Source organism: Colias eurytheme, chromosome 12 (assembly GCF_061535395.1).
Source record: "Colias eurytheme isolate Ceu_HAF_F1 chromosome 12, ilColEury1 Martin Lab GWU primary, whole genome shotgun sequence".
NCBI classification, from domain to species: Eukaryota; Metazoa; Arthropoda; class Insecta; order Lepidoptera; family Pieridae; genus Colias; species Colias eurytheme.
This window is the reverse complement of record NC_142991.1, coordinates 497,364-523,091: the sequence shown is the minus strand read 5'-3', so window position 1 is coordinate 523,091 and position 25,728 is coordinate 497,364. Positions and strand designations below refer to the sequence as shown.

The 25,728-nt window shown below is 33.5% G+C and overlaps 2 protein-coding genes across 3 annotated transcripts in view; one reads left to right on the top strand and one right to left on the bottom strand.

The window, feature by feature from the left end:
- The window catches only part of LOC149903731 (E3 ubiquitin-protein ligase znrf2), a 108,339-nt gene that overhangs the window by 8,065 nt on the left and 74,546 nt on the right, over window positions 1–25,728 (top strand). The gene's annotated exons all lie outside the window — the stretch shown is intronic.
- Window positions 898–2,086, bottom strand: LOC149903732 (uncharacterized). Its single transcript, XM_090108175.1, has 3 exons — window positions 2,020–2,086; window positions 1,746–1,820; window positions 898–1,652 (listed from the first exon to the last, which is right to left on the bottom strand). Exons 1-3 carry the CDS (start codon window positions 2,084–2,086, stop codon window positions 898–900), a joined length of 897 nt encoding a protein of 298 aa, XP_089964301.1.

The following is a 25,728-nucleotide window of genomic DNA, read 5'->3' as shown; positions in this document are numbered from 1 at the left end:
CACCTAAAACGGCTTCAGTATTATTTGTTGCTTATCAGCGAATTGTAAAAACTGTGATAATGGAGAGGTATGGCGTTAATCCTACAAAGACTCAATAGGTCTTCGTGTAGAGCTTTAGAAATTGGAACTGGACCGTTATAAGCTGGCTGTAATGTCACGTCATCAGCGATAGACGAAGTTGCTGTGGTAGAGGCAGATTTTCGTTTTCTAGTGTTTTTAGTTGTAGTTGTTCTTATATTCATTTCAATATACCTAGTCGTCATCATAATCATATTATTTAAAGTAAACAGATTGTGGATGTGTATGGGCAACTTTTATTTCTTTTATCTTTGACCAGTATATTTTGTTACCTTTTGCATCATTTAGCCAATTTTGTCCAGTAATCAATGATTTTATGTCATAAAAATTGTCTTGTCTCATTTTCTTGACTTTGTATTTTTCACCACTTTGTTTAGCATTCATAAATATACCATATAAGTGATCAGGTGTATAAATTTGTTTATTTTTCATTGCTCGTTCTACGCATGCATGCATTTTGGCTATGGCCAGATTCAAAGAAACGATGAAAAATTTCCAGTTTGAACTTATTAGCAGCAAACAGATAAGGGGCAAACACAAATCTTATTTTGTTCTGTCCTGCGCAACCATCAGAATAAGATGAAATTTTATTTATTTGTTTATAATATTGTTCTTCAATAAAATTATAAAGAGCTACCTATCTCTATTGATCCTCTTTTAGCAATTTGCAAATGCCACATATAATAGTATCCTTTCTTTCTTGAAGCATCGAAAACTGAAGTTGAAAAGTGAAGTTATACACAGGATACTTCCGTTTATAATGGAATATTCCTACCTCTGACTGAGGTACGCCTAAAAAATTTTCTAAATCAAAAATTGCTAGATTGAAGTTTGCGTTAAGATTTTCCTTTTCTGAATTTTTGATTTCACGAATTCTTTCTGTATTATGTATATGTTTTGTGTATTTATCTTTGAATGATTCCTTATGTTCGCCTTCTGCTTGTTCATAAAGCGTACACGTACCACATAAATCCTTCTTAGGATGAAAAAAAGAATAATTAAACTTTGTATTAAAGATAGTCTCATACTGCCTTTTGGTAGCCATCTTAACATCACTATACCTTGTTGCCTTGGGCTTTTATCGCTATTTATAATTATAACCATCTCGTTGGGGCTTAAATTAGATCTATTTTGAGGCGTTAAAGTCTTATTTATATCAATATTAACATGTTTTACGTCGACTATGCTATGTACAGAACCTTTATTATTCTCAAAAGGAACTAATGTTTCATCGAGGTTTCTATCATCTGAGTCTAAAATAGTATTATCTTCCTGTATTGTGCAATCAAACAGAGTCGGCGTATTCGATTTACTTTTACTGGCATGAATAATATACCCATCTGGCGAAGCAATAAAATCAACACTGTCTAATATAAAAGAAAGGTTTGATACTGATGTTGGTGTTCTTATAAGCTGGTGATTAATAATGTCAATATAATCTGTACCAGAACTGGATAGCATTTCATTTTCAGTAGAATTTTCACGAGTTAGGTTTACTTTTTGTAGTTCACATATATCTAAAGATGGTTCCTGTACATTGTCACCTTGTTCCCCGTTAGATGTAGTCGGTACGTCTAAAATATTAACAGATATTATTATTATACTTAAATTAAGATAAAAAAATACAACAAACTCACGTTTTACATATTGAACAGGTATCTACGTACCAATTAAAACTTTTGTTGCTATGCCGTCACATGGAAGAATATCAGGCATTTCAACAACATTAATATCTTCAGACCCTGTAATGAAATAATTATTGAAATAAACAATATGTATGTTTATAATATACCTACAGAACGCATAATACCGAAGGAGGTGGGTATTTAACTAAATAAAAAAATAAGCTGGTAAGTAAGTATACGAATACTCTCCTTTTAAATTTTTATTTCAATAATATACCTAAGTACCTATTTACGTAATAATTAAAAAAATACTTACCACTTTCACCTCCCTCAACCATTTTAAGAATTCTTCTAGCTCGTAATCCTTTATGCCGATATTCCATGGTTAAATTTATATATTATTATAATTATCACAGAATACTAATTATTTTTATTTGTCACATCTCAACGACTTCAAATTACGCAATGATTGATTATTGTGCAATGTGCATGATCACCGCGCCGACCGCGCATAGTAATGGCTGGTTCACACTTTGATTAGTGCGAGTGCAGGTGATGAGTGCGAGTGCAGGTGTGTAGTGCGAGTAGTGTCCAATTGACTGCGAGTGCAGGTGATTAGTGCGAGTGCAGGTGTGTAGTGCGAGTAGTGTCCAATTGACTGCGAGTGCAGGTGATTAGTGCGAGTGCAGGCACGCTGCGAGTGAGGGGGAAGGGAGGGCGCGCGGGACGTGGCTACTCGCAGTCCACTCGCAAAAAAATAGAACACGCTTCTATTCACTTTACTACACAGCCTACTAAACACTCGCACTAATGGCTGGTTCACACTTTGATTAGTGCGAGTGCAGGTGACGAGTGCGAGTGCAGGTGTGTAGTGCGAGTAGTGTCCAATTGACTGCGAGTGCAGGTGATTAGTGCGAGTGCAGGTGTGTAGTGCGAGTAGTGTCCAATTGACTGCGAGTGCAGGTGATTAGTGCGAGTGCAGGCACGCTGCGAGTGAGGGGGAAGGGAGGGCGCGCGGGACGTGGCTACTCGCAGTCCACTCGCAAAAAAATAGAACACGCTTCTATTCACTTTACTACACAGCCTACTAAACACTCGCACTAAACAGTCGCTGTCCACACGTAGTACTACTCGTCACCTGCACTCGCACTAATCAAAGTGTGAACCAGCCATAAACAGTCGCTGTCCACACGTAGTACTACTCATCACCTGCACTCGCACTAATCAAAGTGTGAACCAGCCATAACTTGTAAAAACTTGTCGAAATTCGAGCGAAAAAGACAATAATAACCAAATACTATATTAATAGAAGGAGAAAAAAATAGCATCACATTATTACATGTTTTCAAATTCATTAAGAATATTGTAATAGATGTTTACGTGAAATAGTATTGATAATTATGTCAATAATAAAGCAGTAATATACGTTAACCGTTCAAGATTTACCAAACTAATTTAGGTAAAGCATGTTATTAAAAAGAATTATCAATTTATTTACGAGAATAAAATTGTATAATGTCTTACAGATTTCTCGCGACCTGCGTTCGTTCCATATTGAACGACTACGATGTTTTTACGGGAAGAATTTGTTACATGATTTCCGTAGAATAAAAATAAAAATTGTTATAACTTTATGAATTTTCTGTCAAAAAATCTAAAAAAAAATCAGTAGGTACCATACGACACCATAGTGACGAAAATGCAAAAACATTAAAAAAGTGGTAATAGCGCATAACCATTTTATTCCCCGGGGGCGTCGTTATAAGCTCATAGGAGCGTTAAAAGCTCGTAATAAGCTTCGATCCACTTAATAAATCACTAAGGTCTGAATGGAAAATATATTCAATAGTTTTTTGTGTACGTCCATTTTTAATATTTGAATTATAAACCCCACAAAGTGCTGAGCCATCGATTTAATACAATAGATCCACGATTAACAATTCATACATCAATCACTTTCAGGCAATTTGAATGAATGTAAAATGAACTTGTTAAATGTGTGTATTGCGAATAAGCAGCCGGCTTTTTTCTGGTATCTGTGTGAACAAATTTATAGTAAATAATTAATCGGAATTTGTATTATTTATTTATGTTGACTTGTAAAAACAACATCGTCATCATATCCTACTTCCATCACGAAATAATGGTATCGTAGCGTTATCATAAAGTATATTGTAAAAAAGTCATTTTGCTGATGATCCTTTAAAACAAGTTAAAGTTCAGAACATTGGAAATGTAACCTTTTGAAATAGCCAGCTATTACCTGCACGGATATATTAAGTGAAGACGAGAAAGAGAAAACGTTGCTGAAATTAAGAAAATTTTAGATAGATATAAAAAAATATATTAAGATATAAATAAATTATATCTAACTACAATCCGCCTACAAATAAATTCGCGCCCTAAAAGGTTCGAGATTGTGCTCTCTAAAGGGCGCCATTAATGTAGTGTGAAGTGATAAAGCTTGTACATAAATAACAACCGGACGATTCACTGGAAGTCATGACGCTTTTAAGGATACAACGCCGAGTTGGATGTTAAGCAGTTACGGGAGGTAAACATAAAGGTCGAATAAACTTAAAGGCCTAATAAGATCCTTGCCTTCATTTCACTATTTTAATAAATATCTACTAGCAAACCCGGCGAACTCCGTTTCGCCACCAGATGACTTCGTTTTATGTAACATTTCATTTTTTCCCGCTTTTCTGTTGAAATTTTTCCCGAATTTTCTTTGCTATAAACCTCACGGAGCCCGAGACCTTTCCAACGAATGCAAAACCGTGGAAATCGGTTTGTGCGTTCTGGAGTTATAGCGTCAGGAAGGAAAACCCGACTTATTTTTATATAGTTACTAGCGGGCCGCCCCGGCTTCGCCCGTGGTACATATGAAAAATAGATGTTGGCCGATTCTCAGACTTACCCGATATGCACAGATAATTTCATGAGAATCGGTCCACCCGTTTCGGAGGAGTATGCAGACTAACATTGTGACACGAGAATTTTATATATATAAGATATGTAGTAGATAAAAGTAAAACTAATAGAACTTCTAAATAGCATCCAATTCTATCTTTGGACAGTATGCTTTTCTGCCTTCTTATCCATCGTCTATCCCTATACATTCAAGCCATTTTCAGCATTATACATCTATTTTAATTCAGCAGTCCGTTGGTCGGTTAAGTACTCGTTTATGCACAGATTTTCTAAACGTTGCCCTGGATGTAGTTAAAATAAATAAATGTTGATAGCCAGAGCACATGGAAAGCACTCGGCTAAATAAATTCCCACGGCCCAGTTCTTTGGCCTCGACCACAATTGCAATATACAATAGTCAATATTTAAACATACCAATTAGTAAGCCGATATGAATACACTCTTAGTTAAATAAATAGTCGTAGAATAATACTGTAGTGACAGTAATAATAACTACTTAGCAGTATTAATGCGCTATGTGCTCGCTAATTAAGGTGATTGCAACGATCTGTTCCCAGCCAATATCCCGCTAGATGGCGCTGAATTCTACATTTCTAGTTTATTTGAGTTTTTGCGTAATTGGAATAGTCATCAAACCTAGGAATAGTCATGGCGGTTACTGAATATTATATTTTATTGAAATATGTTATATCATTGCCTTAAAATCCACCCAATTCGGTAAAATTATGCGTTTTAACATCTGTCATTGCATACAGGGTCGTTTACACACACAGACGTATACAAAAATGATAAAGATTTAACTCTAGATGGCGTGAATGTAAAGCGCGTCACACACGGTGAAGATACTACCTATAATATTTTATCTAATCTAGTAATATTTTATATTACAGTATCTTAAGGTATCCGGTATCAGCGTTCTGACCATCATTTTTCTTTTTTCGCTGTAGAACCGCCATCCTGTTACAAATGACCCACAAAGGAGAATGACCACGGGTGGTATCGGTAAAATTTTAGTTGTGCCACGTATTCGTTATATTGTTAATTCCTATTTGTATTTATAATGATCATATGTATCAATATTAAGTCTTAATTAAACCGGATAAATTGAAATAATAGTAAAAGTAAAAGTTTTTCTTTTGAAACATGTATGAACTTTCGCATTAGTAGGAAGTAGGATTGTTATAAAAATAAAAGTTATATTTGTTGGCGTAAACTATTTTATTGTAATTTTGGGAAATAAATAATGTCAAAATTGATTACCTACAATAAAACGCAGTTTTATTTTATTACCTACATTACACTATTGTTTTTTTTTTATCAAAACATGTATTTGAAGTAGCAAATATGATATTATGCTGATCCAAGCATTTTCACTCAAAACTAATATCACTAATGATTTGTAAAAGTAAATTATTTCAAAATACATTTCATAACCAACAAGTAAGAATAATTATTCATACAACAACAAATCAAAAACACTATTTACTATGGAAAAAAAACCAGGAAGGTGAAAAACATATTTACGATTTCGATGCACTCGACTTTTAGTAAAATAATAGGTAAAAATATTATTATGGTTTTGATCACAGACATATCTGTGGTTTTGATTTTAGCTACTAGTATCAGAAAGCTGCGTGTTCAATGCACGTCGGGGTCCCACAACTGTGGAGGAAGGAAGGTAGAATACCTCCATCGAATAAGTGAAGTTTCTCGACATACTCGATTTGCCGGCCGGCCTCAATGAAGATTGTCCGAAAGTTGTATATGTGCTCTGTAACGAAAAAATTTCGCTAGCGCGATTCAGAGTGAGGTGTCGTACAATATACCTAATGAAGTTTTTCATCTTTTTATTTTACTGCAAATACAAAATAAAAATTAAACAATGGTAATGTAAATTCTAAACAAACTACTACCAAAATACAATTAGAACAAAAATCATTTGACTTGTTTATTTCACCCAGAGGCCAGAGGCGGCTCGTGACAAAATTGTATAGGTGTTCACTTGAAATAAAACAACGAAAATACAATAGCGTTCGGGATGATTTATTACAAAAAAATGAGCACCACATTTTATAAATGTCTATAACACTAAAAATTACAAAGTACAGGCTATTTCAAACGAATTCAATGACTAGGTATCAATAATTAGTAAATCACCGAATTTGCATTCGCGAGCGTAGGTATCCATAGTGTTTGTCACTGACGGTCACTGACCTCTATAACTTATAGTTATAGAGGTCAGTGGTGTTTGTTGTGTAAACATGTATGTATTTGAGTAGTTAGTAGCATATTATATTCTGAATTTCTGATCCATGCCTATTCACTCAAAACTAATAACACTAATGATTTGTAACAGTAAATTATTTCAATAGGTAGGTATTTGAACATTTCCCAACAAGACGTAAGAATAATTATTCGTAGGTATACAAGATACAATAACAAATCTAATACACTATTTATTATTTTATTATTTACTAGCGGTCCGCCCCGGCTTCGCCCGTGGTACATGTTTACGTTTTCTCTCCATAAGAAGTAATAGCTAGAGAGCTAGCGCAAAGCTACCTGTATGTATTTGACCAGACCTGGATTTTTGTGTGTTGATTCCCCTATACCTACTATACATGAGATGAGGAGTCACTAAGCCCAGAGTGGTGGACGGGGCGCGCGCTTAGGTAAGACAGGTGGAAATTTTTGGCGAACTTTGAAACCATTTGACCACGTCTGCCATTTTGATATTTGAAAATAGATTATTATTACTATCGGAAAATAACAATGGCAGACCATTATCACGCGGATAACATTCTGGCAGACACTTATGAAAGTGCTGAAAAAAATACAATTTTGAAAGTATTTGACCAGATCTGCCATTCATATATTTTATTTATTAGGGTCTTAAAAACTTATTTTCGAAACGGCAGACATTTTCATTGCGTACAGACTTCAGCAGACAACAAAACTTTACAGACTTCAGCAGTCAACAAGACTTAGCTTCTACATGGTCAGATGTATATATGTATTACGTTCCTTACATCAATGATTTACTTTATTAATGTTTTTATGGTCATTTACATTTAATTTTGAAAACTATGGAATAAAATTTATAAATTTGATGATACAAAACTAAATATACATTTGTAAAGAATCTCAAATATAAAGTTGTGTTGCAAATAACAAATCATCATTTAAATATTTAGTTTATTTCTTTATTTAAGAAACAATTAACAATTACAAAACAACATAAAAAAACACGCATGCATTTATTGAAATGTTCATTCATCATCACTATCGTATGGCGTTGTGTGACTCGTCTTCATAATCCATTGAATCGGATTCTGTAAAAGTAAAACGTAAATTATATAATAAAAGAAATGAGTCATTATAAACTTACCTAGTAAGGCAATGCCTTTGATGTCGCACGATGCCGCCGCGCCGCCAGTGTAGGTACTTCTGCTGCTACATGAAAATATGCTAGGGTTGCAACAAATGGGAAATAAAACAATTGTGATTATTACTATTATGATGTAATCATTTATTCATATTATGTACATTCAAAACAATTGCTATTATTAAATCTGATGTAATTATTTTTTCATAAATATATAATTATTATTAATTACATAATATATTGCACTGTGAAATATTTACGTATCACTTTATTTTTGATGTTCTTAATTGTCTTTTATAAAATTTAAGTGACGCATTCGCATTGGGATCAACAATCCGATAAGAAAAGAATGGAGACAATATATACATAGCTTTGATTTCAATTCTACAGATACAAAATATACAATCTATCTAAAATGATACAACGGATGTTTCCTGCGTTTTCTCGTCAAAATACCGAAACAACGTAATTATTGTATAGTAGTTGGGCGTGAAAGTAAAAAAACAAATGAAAAGTGTTTTCCATATGATTATTTATTAAATTTACGCGATTAAGAATAATTTCAACGATACAATTTAGTAACCGAGAATTCAGAGGATTAAAGAAAATACCTGCCTGATCATTTTATCAAACTCTAAAAGAATTATGGTTATTTCGCATCACTCGGTTTATTAGTTTGGTAATAATTATTAAAGGTAGTTACAACCCTAGCCATTGAGTCGAACGGTAGGCAACACAATATCGACTTTGTGCGGGTACATATGGTACATTTCTTCTTGCTGTGAAGCGTAATTATTATTATTAAGATTTTTTAGGCTCTTTTGAATCAGCTGTTCTAATTTAATTCTAGAAATTTATTAAAACGTGATTTTTTTAAAAGTATATTATGAGTTTATAAATACCTCAACCAATAGTTATTGTGTCCTATCCTCATTTCTTTATATCTTGGTAGTTAACTAAAGTGTTAAATTTACATAACCTCAACAACAACATTTACACTGCCACTGCACTAAAACTAAACTAACTAGCTCTCTAGCTATAAGAACCATCCTCGTACTTCAAGGGATATAATAAAAAAAGAATTATCGAAATCGGTTCAGCCGTTCTCGAGTTATGCGCTTACCAACACATTTTGCGATTCATTTTTATATATAAGACTAGCGGTCCGCCCCGGCTTCGCCCGTGGTACATGTTTACGTTTTCCTTACATAAGAACCATCCTCGTACTTCAAGGAATATAATAAAATAAAAAAGAATTATCGAAATCGGTTCAGCCGTTCTCGAGTTATGCGCTTACCAACACATTTTGCGATTCATTTATATATATATATACTAGCGGTCCGCCCCGGCTTCGCCCGTGGTACATAATATTTACGTTTTCTCTACATAAAAACCATCCTCGTACTTCAAGGAATATAATAAAAAAAGAATGATCGAAATCGGTTCAGCCGTTCTCGAGTTGTGCGCTTACCAACACATTTTGCGATTCATTTTTATATATAAGATAAGATTATGTGAAAATAACCAGGAAGGTGAAAAACATATTTACGAAAACATAGTAACATAATATGGCTGTCGCTACAATAATTATATTTCAATTTTATCTTTTTATACCTAGTAGAACTGGCCGACGAATAAAAAAAATCGTATTAGAATAAAAACAATAAATTACGGAACAAAAAAAGGATTGTAACTGAATTAGGTATGTTTGTTTCTGGGCGCACCGTTTTCGACGACGCGACGCGCGACGTAAGCGTATAGGTATAGGTACCTACTTTGCTAAAACAAACTAATAAAATTGTGTGTCTGTCTGAAAATTCGGAAAAGCATATTTTGCAAGTTTGTAATTACTTTGATAGTTTACCGATTTATAATAATTGTAATTGTAATTGTATAATATATAATTTGCAATGTGGTGAAATTTCATAAAAATCACGGGCCAATTTTTTGTTTTGAATCCCACCGAAAATATAATTGCGTTATTAGAATAATTAATTACTATACCTACCCACGATCAATTATTACAATATAGTCTCAAATGCATACTAGAGAAATATTGCAATTTGATTCAATTAAAATGCATAGCATACAAAAATAAATTCACAACACAAGAAATTCCGCGCGCAAATCATAGCGCGTGTCAATGAAATCAAGAATGTTTTATATCAAGCCGACGCGGACGACGACGCGACGCCGAACAAAAGTACCTACCACGGACGACCACGCTTCGAGTTGCCAAACAACATGAGTAATAAATTGTTTACAAAAAAAACAAGTTTTCCATTTTTCTGTATGAGTAGACAGAACTTCAAAACGCCACCTGCTACGGTTTATATTATGAACGATTGTTATAAAAATAAAAGTTATATTTGTTGGTGTAAACTATTTTATTGATCAATAATTTTGGAATTTAAAATTGTCAACATTGATTACAATAAAACGCAGTTTTATTTTATTACACTATTGTTTTTTTTATCAAAACATGTATTTGAAGTACCATATAATATTATGCTGATCCAAGCATTTTCACTCAAAACTTATATCACTAATGATTTGTAAAAGTAAATTATTTCAATATACATTTCATAACCAACATGTAAGAATAATTATTATTATTCCTACCTACAACAACAAACCTAAAACACTATTTACTATGGGAAAATAACCAGGAAGGTGAAAAACATATTATTATTTACGATTTCGACGCACTCGACTTTTAGTAAAATATAGTAGGGAAACATAATATTATGGTTTTGATTTTTGCTACTAGTATAAGAAAACTGCGTGTTCAAACTACTTGTTTGTCTGTCTGAAAATTCGGAAGTACTTTGGTAGTTTACCGATTTATAATAATATTGTATATATCGTTGTTTAAAAAATATTCAATCACAATAAAATATGATATATGTACTGATTTATCACTGGTTTCAGTGATGAACTGATGAGTCAATTATAGCCACTATACTTTCGTCATACGTGTGTATGATTGATGTGATTTGCAACGTGGTGATATTTCAGAAAAATCACGGGTCAAATTGTCCCACCGAAAATATAACTGCGTTATAAGAATAACTATACCTACGATAAATTATACATAATACAATATAGTATGATATAGTCTCAAATGCATACTAGTGAAATATTTTATTTGAATCAATAAAATAAAAAAATAAATAAAAAATAATAATAATACAAAAATAAATTCACAACACAAGAAAATCCGCGCGCAAATCATAGCGCGTGACAATGAAATCAAGAACTTTCGAGCCGACGCGGACGACGAAGGAGCCTAACAAAAGTACCTACAATCATAGGCGGCTCGTGACAAAATTGTATGGCCGTGTTCACTTGAAATAAAACAACGAAAATAGGTACCTACAATAGCGTTAGCAGTACAAAAAAAATGAGCACCACATTATAAATGTCTATTTATACACTAAAAATTATAGAGTATTTCAAAACGAATTCAATTATTATTTAGCAATAATTAGAAAATCCCCGAATTTGCATTCGTGATCGTATTCATAGTGTTTGTCTACACTAATATTATAAAGAGGAAAACTTTGTTTGTTTGTTTGATTGTAATGAATAGGCTCATAAACTACTGGACATTTTACCAATGTTTGCAAGTTTGTGATTACTTTGATAGTTTACCGATTTATAATAATTGTATACTTATATCATTGTTTAAAAATATTCAAACACAATATGATATAGGTACTGATTTATCACTGGTTTCAGTGATGAACTGATGAGTCAATGTTAGCCACAATACTAATCACTTTCGTCATACATGTGTATGAACTATGATTGATGTGATTTGCAATGTGGTGAAATTTCATAAAAATCACGGGCCAATTTTTTGTTTTGAATCCCACCGAAAATACATATATTACTAATTGCGTTATTAGAATAATTAATTACTATACCCACGATCAATTATTACAATTTACAATATAGTCTCAAATGCATACTAGAGAAACATTGCAATTTGAATCAATTAAAATGCATAGCATACAAAAATAAATTCACAACACAAGAAATTCCGCGCGCAAATCATAGCGCGTGTCAATGAAATCAAGAATGTAATTTTATATCAAGCCGACGAGCGACGACGCCGAACTAAAGTACCTACAGTACCATTTACCTTCAGTGTACAATACAGTTTACAGACCTACGACGGACGAACAATAATGAGTACTTAATAAATAAAAAAAAACATAGTTTCTAAGGTCATTAGTTTTATTTTATTTTATTGTTATTTTCTTTGAACGATTGGAAATGAAATTACTCAATTTTTACACAGAACTTTGATTTATTAGAATTATGCTCATTATGCATAAGATAACGAACGCGAATGCACGACATCTAGCGCGTCAATGTCTAAACATCGCCTTTCGTTTAGACATTGACGCGCTAGATCTGTAATAAGTATATAGTCTATGCGCTAGATGTCGTGCTTTATGTCGTGTTTCGCTTGGCAAAAGTCACGCACACTACTGTAGAAGTGTCAAATTTTTCCGGTATTTTACTGTTGTTTTTCTAAGTAAATATTGTAAATTATTGATTAAAAAGGTCGAACGCGCACACATTTCATTATAGAGAAGTGATAAAATGATTAGTTTTAAAGAAATAGTGTCTGTGTTAAGTGTTTAGAGGTAATCAAAAATGTATGGAGGGACGGTCGGAACATCAACCTTAAATAGGAATCACACCGCCAATGTAACTTGGTCAATAGTTTTTTGAGCTATGTACTGGTGTCAATTCCAATTTGTGTACAATAAAATGTGTATGTTTGCTTGTTGATCGATCTGTTATTATAGTGTGTATGTGTATTCACATGGCAAAATTAAAGGACGAAATTGTTTCTGCTCCTTTTTATCAAGGAGTATTGCGATCAAAGGAGAGGAGGAGTCCCAAATTATGTAATGCCTTCACTAAAGAATATAAAGAACTTGCAAATTTTATTGTTTCTATATGGAATATGAAATGCAAAAGTATTATGTTCTTTACTCAATATTTTGTGGTATAGATTGACACAGAACGGAATACCGCTTCGATAGTCGTCCTTTGAAAGCTAATAATGCACGATATCTTATATCTTCACGATTTAAATTTTATAAGGAAGTATTTGATTTGATTACTCAATACATATTTGAATTCTTATTTTTTTTTAATATAGAAGGATTTCTCAAGATCTAAGAAGTATATGGTAAATTTTAAAATATGTAATGACGTTTCAAAAGTGCTTCTATAAGAAGTCTAATTGAATAAATAAATGTTTGAGTTTGAGTTTATATTCCTCATTACGAAATATGGACTAACGAGGAAACCAGCTTTAAACGTTAAAATCGCACATCATGTGTTTTCAGTGCTAAATGAATGTCATTAAACTATTCTTCTTGCAATTTCGAGTGCAGTTTTGGAACTTTATATTTACTGTTTGGAAATTGGATATTAACTATATTGGACATAATTGATATTGGAGTAGCGGAGAAATTAATATTATACATGCAAATGTAACAGATATCGTATTCAAGTCAATCAAGATATTAAGTTCATTGAATTAATTAGAAGCAGCTTGTGGTTTCTGAATTGCAAATAAAACGATATTATTATTATAGAAATATGTATTCGTAGGATTTCTCTAGGTTAAGTGGAAACCGATTTCCGTTACATGCCGCACGAGTAGCTAATTCAGTCGGAACTGATGAACTAGACATATGCATTGTATTTTTATAAAATTAGCCTTGTCGTGTATAGTTATATTTAAATAATAAATATGTAGTAACCTATTTACAAATAACAACGAGTGCGGAGTACGGTACTCGTAGATCATCTTCTCAAATTCAGAACCTCCTTGAAACCACAACAAAGAAATTACTATAATATTATTCTCATATGGGTAGGCCAATGAAATCAGTTCGGTAGAAATGCGTATCGCCAATACAGGCGACAAACAGTTGAAAGACCTCGCCAACCGAAATCGTTAAGGATTCTGATCCTGTTTTGATCTGCCTTTATATCAGGTGTCACTGACCTTCGCATATCGTAAATATATCCAGGGTGAGTGCTCCGAGCGAGGGTAAAGACCTGCATTTGATTCCAGGCCAAAATTATTGTGAATACGTTGAAATTATATTGTTATGATTATTCAAATTAGACCCGACAATAGTTATATATTTTGGTCGTGTCAAATGACTTGTGCGATTTGTAAGACCTTCTTGTTTTGTTTGACATTTTGGCGTCGATTCCCGGTAGGCGGAAAAAGTTAGGCTCCGCTAGCGTGCAAAGATCACCTGTCAACATGGACAATAAAATAAAATTGAGCAGTTTTATCTTCTGGAACGATTTAAGTGTCAAAAATTAAATGTGCAATTCATTCAGAAAACACATGTTCAATCGTCAGCGTACCATTTTCGAGTTATAAATTAACATAGCATTTATGTATGCTATTACCTGTATAATGTTTAAGTATCGTCATAAAATGTTATGTTGTAGAACCACCTGCAGAGATGATTTCGAAGCCTCGTATCCTAATACGTATTCCATTTCACGGATTAATTATTCTTAAGTTACAGAGATATGATCAGCTCTATCACTGCAGTCTACTGTATGCCTACTCCAAGAATTTGCCTTTTCTTATGCCTTCCCAAGCTATACTTTCACCTTAAAATAATATTTAAGGATTGTCAAGGTTTACTATAATCTTAAAACAAAAACGATTTACCACATACTTAAGGTTTAATTGCAAATTGCCAAGTGAAGCTGCACCAGAAGTAAATTAATTTTCTCTTTAGTGTCCGTATAAATTAACGATTGTATGCGATGAAGTTACTGGATGTTTTTAATTTTATTTCGTTCGTCGGAAGCCCCGCGCAGACTGGACGTGGACGTACTGAGTAAACCCACAAATGTTTACAGTAAACACTGTTACAGGGAACTCGGCGTTTTATGTAGTGCAGGATCGAATGTCTGGACTGTATGTTTTATAGGTTCATGTATATTGCAGAATGTATTTAATTGATTTTGAATTTACTATTCAATTTAATCGTGTACGTGTCGTGTACTACTTGTTATGTAACTATGTATGTGTATATTTAATGTTTTTTGAAAGCTTTTGATTTTATTATCTCAAATATTCAATGCGATCTCCAAAAAAATACGCGAAGAACAAAAGTTATAGCATTTATCTATTCCCGTCACGAGACAAGAATAAAGACGTGTCAACAGAGTTGAAATTCTATTTAATCATTTGTTTATTTAACACCGCGTAGATTCTTTATGGTTTTTTACCGTTGATTCATTAAATGTTTTAATTAGATTCCCCTAATAATGCATGTAACCGAATCACTTTTAAAATAACTAGTCTAGCAATAGTTCGCCCCACTGACTTGGCCTACATTGTCTGAAAATAGCGCGTGCGCACCCCCCGCCTCCCCCTTGCAGATTAGCAGCTGTCGAAGCAACGGGGAAATGACACGGTTAAAGAGATTATAGAATAAGTGGTAATGGAGATTTTCTTGTAAAGTAATGCTTCTTTGTGTTTTCTTCGTTGGTTAAAATGTTAACTTAGTTGCCTATATGGCTAAAGTTTTACAGGTGCAAGGTTGTTGCCCTGGCTTCACCTGGCATGAGTATGAAGTCTATGTTATGTTCGGTAAAATTGTACACGGTAAAAGAATTTTCATTACCAATTCAATAGAACTTACAAACTTACAACTGTGAAAGATGTACCTTTATTATAGTCAAGTCAAGAGCTTTTATATCGGTCAAGCAGTTATTCAGGTAAATCGTTACAAACATACAAATAAACTATAATTTTTTCTCCACATATAAGATTAGAGCATACAAGAACGTATCCACTTAATCTGTTCGTTTTTTCTTGTATTACTAAACACGATACAAAGTAGGATAGGTACTATATTCTATATGCATGCATATAATGTGTGTTGGAGGTGCGCCAGCCGCTTTGTCCGGTCCGTGAACCCGCTGCACTCGAGTGAGGTGCGCAACTCGCAACCACTGAGTGGGTGCTAGTGTTTGCACTAAGGGTTACGTAGTAACTATTATTCTGTGGTAAGGTTCTGATGTGCAGTGTTAGGAACAAAATTATCAATAAGAGGATGAATGAAGCGATGAGATTGAGGTAGTGCAGTCGACTGTTCGAAAGAATCATGAGTTATAGAAATGGGCAGACTTCTTGGTAATGTTTGTGAACAAGTCTGTTTTTGTCGAAAATTGAAACTTTAGTCGAATCTTGGAAATAAATAAGGAAATATATATGTACTAGAAGTCCGCCCCGGCTTCGCCCGTGGTACATATTTCGCAATAAAAGGTAGCCTATGTCCTTTCTCGGGTATCAAAATATCTCCATACCAAATTTCAGGCAAATTGGTTCAGTAGTTTAGGCGTGATTGAGTAACAGACAGACAGACAGAGTTACTTTCGCATTTATAATATTAGTATGTTAGTATGGATGATAGTTGGTATACCAAATTTCTATTCCGAAATAAACTATTATCAATCAATCTGTTTGATTTGAAAGGAAAGTGAATAAGCGATAAAAACATATTCGCTTTTCCAATAAAATGTTCGGGAAATACGTTGAATAGCGCTGTTTTTCAAGAGATTTTTATACACAGCTGGTTCTTTCGACAAATTCTAGGAAGCTGGGAAAATTGACTTCCACGAATATATACGAACGTTAGGAAATAGTTGATACAAAATACCTTAATTTCATTCACGATACAAATGGGATAAATCGTATCAACTATTAACCATATTAATTCATTTCAGTAACAGAATTTTGCACGATGGCAAGGATTTTATCATAGATATGTTGTTTTTAATTAAAAATTAAATAAATATTGTCATTGATGAGGTCAATAGCTTTAAATTTTAATATATTTTAATGCTCCTGCCCATAATGCGTTGGTGACGGCTATTTTTGTCTCGTTAACCAGCAATTGCCATATAAGAAAGAGAAGACTTGTTTACTTGCTCTCATAAAAAACTTCATCAACAATCTACAAACATGAAAAATAATAAACGCAACCTTCACACCTCCATTCCCTCGAGTTTCCATTACATTTCACTTTAAACTGTCACGTTGAACGTTCTTTATTCTCTCTCCGGTGTATTGCGCTTAAATAAATACAAATAATTAGAATTACAGCGATAAAAGAGATATTACGTAAATGGAGTGCTCGAGAACGAAATCGAATTGAGATAAATACGCGGCATTATTTTCAATTGACTCTGTACTGTACGTACAGTGTACGGTTGTAATGAAGTAAATAAAGCGGTAATTGAGAAACGTATTTTATTTTCTATGTTCAAAAGGAGCCTGGTTTTTATAATTAATTGTATATTTTCCGTTTTGCACGTTTGTGAGGACAGGTTTGGTAGATAAATAGAATTTATTTGCGTCCGTTGAATCTACATATTCTTCTTCATAGTCTTAGTATGTGATTTTAATACTTTTATTTGTTCCGAAGTAATATTTGGTTAAATAAATATAGAGAGAATGAAAATCAAACGTCTTTTATAACTTAACTTTATCGTGATAAGGTATCGTGTCATTGGGTAACGTTACTTCAGTTATGTTATTGCTTTGCTCTTGTTATAAACTCCTGCTAAGAAGTGATGAGGACAGAAACAAACATAAAATATACTTCTTATACATTTTTCTTAGTCAAAAAGTGTTCTCCTTTATTTTGAATAAGTAAAGTCTATAAAAATTAAAAACGTTAAAAACACATGCATAACATATTTTTTGCAGAATTTCAAATGACAAAAATGAAAAAACGAAGTTATGAATGAAAATCAAACGTATTTTATATTTCCTATTGATACAAAAACAAACCAAAAGTAAATATTGTTTCTCATTCAGAGCTTTATAGATTTTTCTGCTATAAAACAAAGGTCGGGATAAAGGGAGCGATTTCGTCTTATCCTAACATCACGCGACCTCTTCAATAAAAAACCTATAGTTTTGCCTTTTACATAATATGTCTTATCGGTGATCGAGAATATAATGTATCGATTGTCTATTTATTGAAGGTATCTTACGTTGAGTTTATAAAAAATGTAGAAGGTCGTTGGTTGTCGCACGATGTTATATTTTTAGCTTCTAGACACGGAGCGAAGTTTTAAGGAAGGTTATACGTATGTGCTTAATAACGTATGGAATAACTCGTCCCGATATATGTAAAATTAAAATTTATTATTGTGAAAGGAAAGTTACTGTAAGTAAGTATGTTTGTTACACACAAAAGTTGACTCAATTTTAAATTAATGTTTTTAGAACAAGTTTTTCAGAGAATTTTTCCTCGATGAAATCATTTTTTATAAATTAATTTTCTATCTGCAATATATAATACATAATGCGAATGGATACTTAAGGCGAAAACAAGCATTGTTTACGATAAAATAGCAATACTCTATAATCCTCTTCTATCAGATTCTAGTCTATTTCTTCTTCAGAATTCACCATTGTAAATGGAAAATACTATTTATTGATGCTTATTTCTATCAACGGATGAACGGAGGCGGTTGCTTATTAGACTAAAGCACTTGTAATTTGTTTACTTTTATGACTGATATATTATTATACTTTATGAGAAACTAGCTTTCCACCCGCAGCTTCGCCCGCGCAGTCAAAGAAAAAACCGCATAGTTCCATCGAGATAGAATGTACTACGTACTAGAGAGGCGATCGCTACTACACTCTCTTTAACACGAGCTAGAGGTAAGAATCACAAGTCTCTTTAGTCTGTGTCGGACTGTGCCCCCCGCTTGCCGCGTCCACACGTGTTATTGCTCTGTTCAAAATGCCTTCGTGTTTGCTTAGATATTGTTTTAACAGTTCCCATAATACAAACAAAGCCCGAGGAGTGACTTTTCACCAGTAAGTTTCCTTATTATGAGTAAGTCATGCATTTTACTAATATTGTTATCATTTTGCGAAAAATCACCACGCGTTCTGCGTTTCGCGCCATTTTTCATAGACTAACAGCACAGACGTGACACTATCGATGAGTCTGTTAAAAAAATGTAACTGGATTTTTTTAACTATGTATATACAATATCTACTAGGAAAGATTACCGTGGTGTAGTACCTAAATATTTATACTTTTACCCGACTACGCAAAGTAAAACGGTAGGTTATATTAAGTAATATTTATTTATTTACCTATTTTTATTTATTAAAAAAAGGTTAATCAACAGTTGTTTCAATAGGATTTATAAATTATTATGCACAACAATTACAAATAAACACAACATTCACAGAAACTAATACAGTAAAAGTTCCTTAATCGCGCTTCCTTTATTCGTGTTTTCACTATTCGCGGATTAAAAAAATGCGACCCAATTTCTATATTCACGACTAAAAATTTTTTTTATTCGCGGATTTAATAAGTACATACATAATAATAAAATTATTCCAATAGGTATCTTACCCAATATCCTTGTCAAATGGACTAATAAGAAAGTAAAATAGAACTTATTACAAGTTTGCCTAAAGTACATAATATTATGTTCTTAAATGATATCGCCAAGGCCTTTGACACAAGCCGCCTTTGTCGCAAGCCACCTCTGCGGCGATTGATGTTTTTGAGAATGTAAATAAACAGAATGGAAGCAACCTTATAACTCAATAAATAAAGTATATTTTTAAATATAGTTCCGTTTATAGTAAAGTTACAAAAATTGTGATCGAGTAAGGGGGCGTCCATAAATTACGTGAGGTGTTTTTTAAAACTTTCTGCACCTCCCTCCCCCCCTGGTGAGATGTCGTGAGAATTTATTCAACCCCTCCCCCATCCTCGAATCTCACGTGAGATTTTTCAAAATGTGAGTTTCTTATACGTAAACGCCATCAACATTGAATCATCGTATCCATTTAATTAGGGCTATTATAAACCAATACTCCAAAATTCGATTACATCATGAAGCAAAAACTGATAAAACTATTGATTACTACACAAAACGACAAAAGCTTACTAAATTGATATTATTTAAAGGAAATTAAAATACATAGTTTAATATAAAATCCTCGTTTTATTAATTCCCTAGTATCAGTACCACCAGATAGTACCGAGTAAACAGATTGCACAATGTGTCGCATCTGCACGCATTGCTTAATCTTTGAACATGAAGCCACGCCTCACTTGTTCCACACGTACCCCACCACATCGGCCGCGCGCAATGTTTTTGTTTGGAATAACCCCTCTAGTAGTATATCTCGATGCATAGTTCCCGTTCCCGTGGGATTTCCGGGATAAAACCTATCCTATTTCCCGGTTGAAAAAGTAGCCTATGTCCTTTCTCGGGTATCAAAATATCTCTTTACCAAATTTCATGCAAATTGGTTCAGTAGTTGAGGCGTGATTGAGTAACAGACAGATAGACAGACAGAGTTACTTCCGCATTTATAATATTAGTATGGATAAATAAACAAATTGAAATTAAAATGTAAATGTATAAGGGTACGATAATTGATAAACGAGTTTATATAATAATGTTAACAATTGTATAATACACGACGAATACAAGTATCGAAGAGAATCGCCAAACGGTCCCAATCCAATAAAATATATCTAGTATTTGAGGAAATATTAAACACAGCAGTCATTTTCCGCGACAGGCCGAATGTTGCCAAAGTTTTCGATACAAAAGATAAATGTTTCGTCATCGGAAGAGAAACTAAGCAGTTCCCTTGGCAATGACCGAGCGTCTGATCTAATAATCTTGTAAACGTCACAATAATTTACTTTTTCCTGAGTTAATTCGGTCACAGAGTAAATAATGGGCTCACGGTGGCCGACGCTGAAAGTGCGTTTTGGCTTCGCTACTCTTTTATATAATTGAAGCAGTTGATGTAAGTAATGTATTGTAGTTGTGGCAAAATAGTGTACTGGTACTTCTATGCTCCAATGCAATTATGATCTATTTATTATTTACCCTAAAATTCACCAACGTATATTAGAGCGGTAATAATAGCCCTCGAAGGTAGAAGTAGCGTGCGTGAAATTCAAATAAATATAGTCGTTGCAGGTTTAACAAGTACTATATAAATAACAACCCTATTCAAATAAAAATACACTCCACTTGAAATAACAAAGTACTGGAATAGACACTAATTTAAGTACACTCAGCATTTTATGCCCCTAAAAGTTCGCTAGCAATTTCATTTTCCAGCGGCATTTTCATTGTTGAAGTGGCAACCTTGATCCTAGAAGCCGGCATTATGAGCGACGCTCGTTACACGCCGTCGGTTATACTGTTGTGGAACTGGTGGATAGGCTGCAGAAAGTTTTGACTTTGTTCCAAATAAATCTAGGACGTGTATTATTTAAAATTGAGCATTAGCGGCGTTCGCGGTGCCAACATGCAGCTTTTTGAAGCGATCACGTAATACTACACGCTTCTGTTTTATTGGACAAGTTAGTTTGATAAAATTTTCGAAAATAATGTTTAGTTGATGCCCTAATGGATTCATGGACCTCTTAAATCAAGTTCTTCATGAAGCTTTCGCAAATACAACAAAATTAAATGAAAAATCTTAAGAATTTTCTTTAATCGGAGCAATTCATTCAATTTAAACCTTAAATATGACCGCACAGAAGTTAATAAGAAAAAATGATACTTACAAATGGAGAGAGACGACGTCATTTTTAATACCAGTAATCCTAAACGATTTATTAACTTTTTCTCCTAATATTCTCTAAGGAGATGAGATCAAATTTGACCGTCTTTCTATAATTGAAGTCATAAATTTCCAGCATTACGAATCTAATTGGATAGCGAAAGTCGCTTTTTATTTTGACAAATTATGAAAATCTAAATAGGTACCATTTTTTGTCCTCCCTTTTTATTATAAAAGTAACGTACTTTTAAAAAGAACCAACGAAAATTTAATCAACTTCAATCATCTTTATCCCTTTCTGGGAGGAAACCCACGCGGGTGCCACTAGTTTTAAATAAATGCGTACACATGAATACATACAGTTGTACGTTAATGTACGGCCAGTGTTCGGACAGCGAGAAATTGTGAGTCGAGAATATGTCATGAATAAGGCAAATATACACAGACCTCGCCCAGATTCGGGAGTATTTACTGGTATTGGATTGAATCATTTTTCGATTTTTATTTCGACGCTGCGCGTTAAATGTTTGTGTTATCTGTCCAGAACACGGAGAGTCACTTAATGTTTGCTATGCAATTAGAATCTTCTGATAAACAGTATGGAACGGAACGATTAAAAGCTTTTTTTAAAAGCTTGCTAACCGTAACACAATAATATGGTTTAGAACGTAAAGAAAAAATCGTAAAACAATTTTAAAATCTAGTTTGAGCTGTAATCTATGCAGCTTAATTGTATCAAAGTTTTGTTTACTGGCATAAATAATAATTATATATGTATATTGCAAACCTCAATCCCATTTGTGATTAATTAATTCCCAGCAATACATATTGGACAATAAGCATAGTGCAGGAACTGATATGCGGTGGTGTGCAACGTAATTTCCTCTCTCAATTACTACAGATGAGGTTCTACAATACATTATGCATTATGTACTCCATCCCTGTATAGTTCTCTTTGCTCTGTCAAATGAAGACGAAGCTTCAATAAATAATTCGTCTCAAAAGCACTGAATTCAAAGACAAAAGGAGTTGAACAAATTGGTCATGTCCGGTGAGTGTGCCGGATCAGCTCAGTCTTTGTTCTGAGATGTCCAATTTGCGAAATTGTTATGAATTTAACATTCATGACTTTAATATGAGCACAGCTTGGGGGTTTGCATTTGTCTTGTGAAGTTGACAGCGACACACAATGTAACGCACTGCGTAAATGTTATGAATAAATTTATCGCGTGGAAGAGTGAGCTTCCTGCTATTAAATTAATGTTCGGGAACATTTATATACGTAAACAAGTTATCCAAATAAAGTTTGCTTCTTTGTTGGATAGCGGAAAAGGGAATCATAATTACGTAATGAATCTAGTCTTGAGTTGAAATATAGGGGTGAATCGTTCACAATGAGCCGGAAAAAACTACGCCTCAGGAGTTCTATCATTACAATTTTCCACGAAATTTTAGCTTTAACCCGCCGTACTCGGTAGAGCGTTTTACCGGTGAAAATATTAATAATTTCTTCTATAAATTTTACCAATTGGCAATGGAAATTAAGCAAAACAGATCCTCATTGGATGTGGTTTTTCGATTATAAATAGTACTGTTTCAATGGTAACAATTTATTCTATTTTAATTTATTACTTCAGTTGAAGACAATACTGCGATGTGAAATTTGTATGGAGAACATTACAATATTAACGTCAGTAAATGATCGTATTTAGTTTATATGTGTTCGTGATCGAAAATCTTAACTGAAAATATAGATACATATATATGTATCAGTTAATTGAAAAAGTCACTATTCACTATTCCATGACCGGAAAAGCTTCCACTACTGAACGACTGCGTCATAAATGACATTATGGTTTATTTAATTAATTAAGAACTGTATCCGTTACAACGGTTTTGATCCATTTTGTTTTTAACTAGCCGTGGCATTTCGCCAACGGACGTCTCCGCATAAATAATATGCGCTATCATGTTAACAAATAGTGGAATCGCAAAAAATATAAAACATGCCGGTTGGCGAGCCGCCAAATTGAGTATATATGATTTTGTATTGTCTTTATGAGGAGCGGAGATTGCACCCCCGACAGGAAGTTATTCTTCTCGCCTTTGTCATGTCGAACTAATGTTTCTGGAACAGTTAAACGGTTGTGCAATATCCACATTTCCACTGTTTAGTTTCTAAGTGATGCACATTTGAAACTATTACTGTAACATGTTCATGAGTTTATTTATGTGTTATTACATTAAGTTTATAATTTGTTATTTCTTTTGTTACAGGTAATTCTATTTTTGATTCAACTTTGGGAAATGCTGCTTTTTTCACGCGTTCATTGAGTGATAAGTATTGATTACTTTATGACTTAATGATTTTTCAGAAAATTTGGTTATCCTGCATTGCACTTCGAAGCGTAATAATCGTACATACATTTAAAGCACGTATAACATCCCCTTTTCATGCATCGCGTGGTCCAGCATAATGTGCAAAACGCATTTAATTAAACCAAGTGTAAAATTTTCAAATCAAAGTACTTACATGCATGCTCGTTATTCCCACCGCTGACCCTCTGTCACGTTCGGTTTGATTACGTGACGTTAGCACGTTTCACGCGTCCTACGGTAGTTGATTATCGTTTTCATATCGTGCAATTTTTCTATGTTTTATTATAAAGGAGACTTTAAAAATTGTCAAATAAGGAAGTTGACATACGAGATATGGAACAGTTGCACTTTTATTGCTTTGTTGCGGCAGGTCAGTTTTCCATACTATTTATATAAACTGGACGGGATCGAACTGTATTCTTTTCTATCATATGTACAAAACAGGCTGTTTTTATTATGATTTTGCAATTAAATTCGTCTGAATCATTCGATTACAAAATGATTATAAAAATACGTTCATCAACAAATCAATATCCTTATCATCAATGAATATAAATTATTCCAAACAAGACTTAACAGTAACTGACCTACATAACAAGCAACGACTCTTTGTAATCTCCAGCTTCAGAATAGCCAAGGTATTTGTCAGTCGCGTCCCGCTCAGCATTAACTCCCTAGTCTCTACGAGGGGTGTCTCATCTCGTTAACCTGATCTGTTTAATTATGCTGAACAGCTGAGAGCCGGGTGAGCACGATGTTGTACTCGGAGTGGCATTAATATGCCCGAGAGTAGCTACGGCATGGCAAATATGTTAAGGAAGTTTTATGAACTGGGGTGCATTTTAGTTAGAAGTTCTTGATGGTATGATAGGAGGATCTGGATGGGTTGTTCAATTTATAATTGATTGCCTGTGGTGGTTACCTTTTGACCCAGAATTATTTAGCGTAAACAAATACATAATTAACACTCTATAATATAGGTACTTTCGAGTATAATATATTCTTGATAAGCATTTATTTTTATTTTCTAAGTAGGAACGTCATCTACAAAACAGCTATTAATCAATTTAATACTATGTCTAATATAATTCATGTTATGAGCCAGTTGGAAATGAGTTTCGCTGCCTTTATATTTATGTCAGCGATGTTGATGTTTTCCTGTAAACATTGAAGAGCTTTTGGGACAGATTGTATTGTTTTTTGATCCTTTGTGAGGGTTTAACTAAAGTGACAAAGTCGGGGAGGCGTTTGCATAAAACATTCATTTGGTTTATTGCTAGCGTTGTATGTATATTGACGGCGTTTCAAAGAGTAATTAATTGACTCGTGACCTGTAGTTGGGAAATGTTTTATACAGGTAAAAGGTTAAAAAGTCTATGTTGGTGAAATTTATATCAGAGAATTCCATACTGACATTATAAAGTCTGTTTTGCATGTCTGTCTGAACTCTGATCACACACACTTCTTCGAACATAAAATCAATTAAGATACAATTTAGATTGAGAATAGTTTGAAACCTCAGAGTCAGGATCAAAGTTAAGCTTCTTTTTGGTCAAATTATACTAACTAAATAATACCCGTGATTTTGTCTATGCGTGTGTGTATTATGTATATTTTCTTGTGTTCTATGAATAAACGTGTTATCTATCTATCTATCTATCTAACCACAGGTC

Bases quoted from the DNA above. Each gene is read 5' to 3' on its own strand.
- LOC149903732 (XM_090108175.1), bottom strand. From the start codon at position 2,086: ATGGAATATCGGCATAAAGGATTACGAGCTAGAAGAATTCTTAAAATG. The intron at 1,821-2,019 runs GTAAGTATTTTT...ATTTCATTACAG, and splicing joins GGTTGAGGGAGGTGAAAGTG to GGTCTGAAGATATTAATGTT. The intron at 1,653-1,745 runs GTACGTAGATAC...TTAATATTTTAG, and splicing joins AGCAACAAAAGTTTTAATTG to ACGTACCGACTACATCTAAC.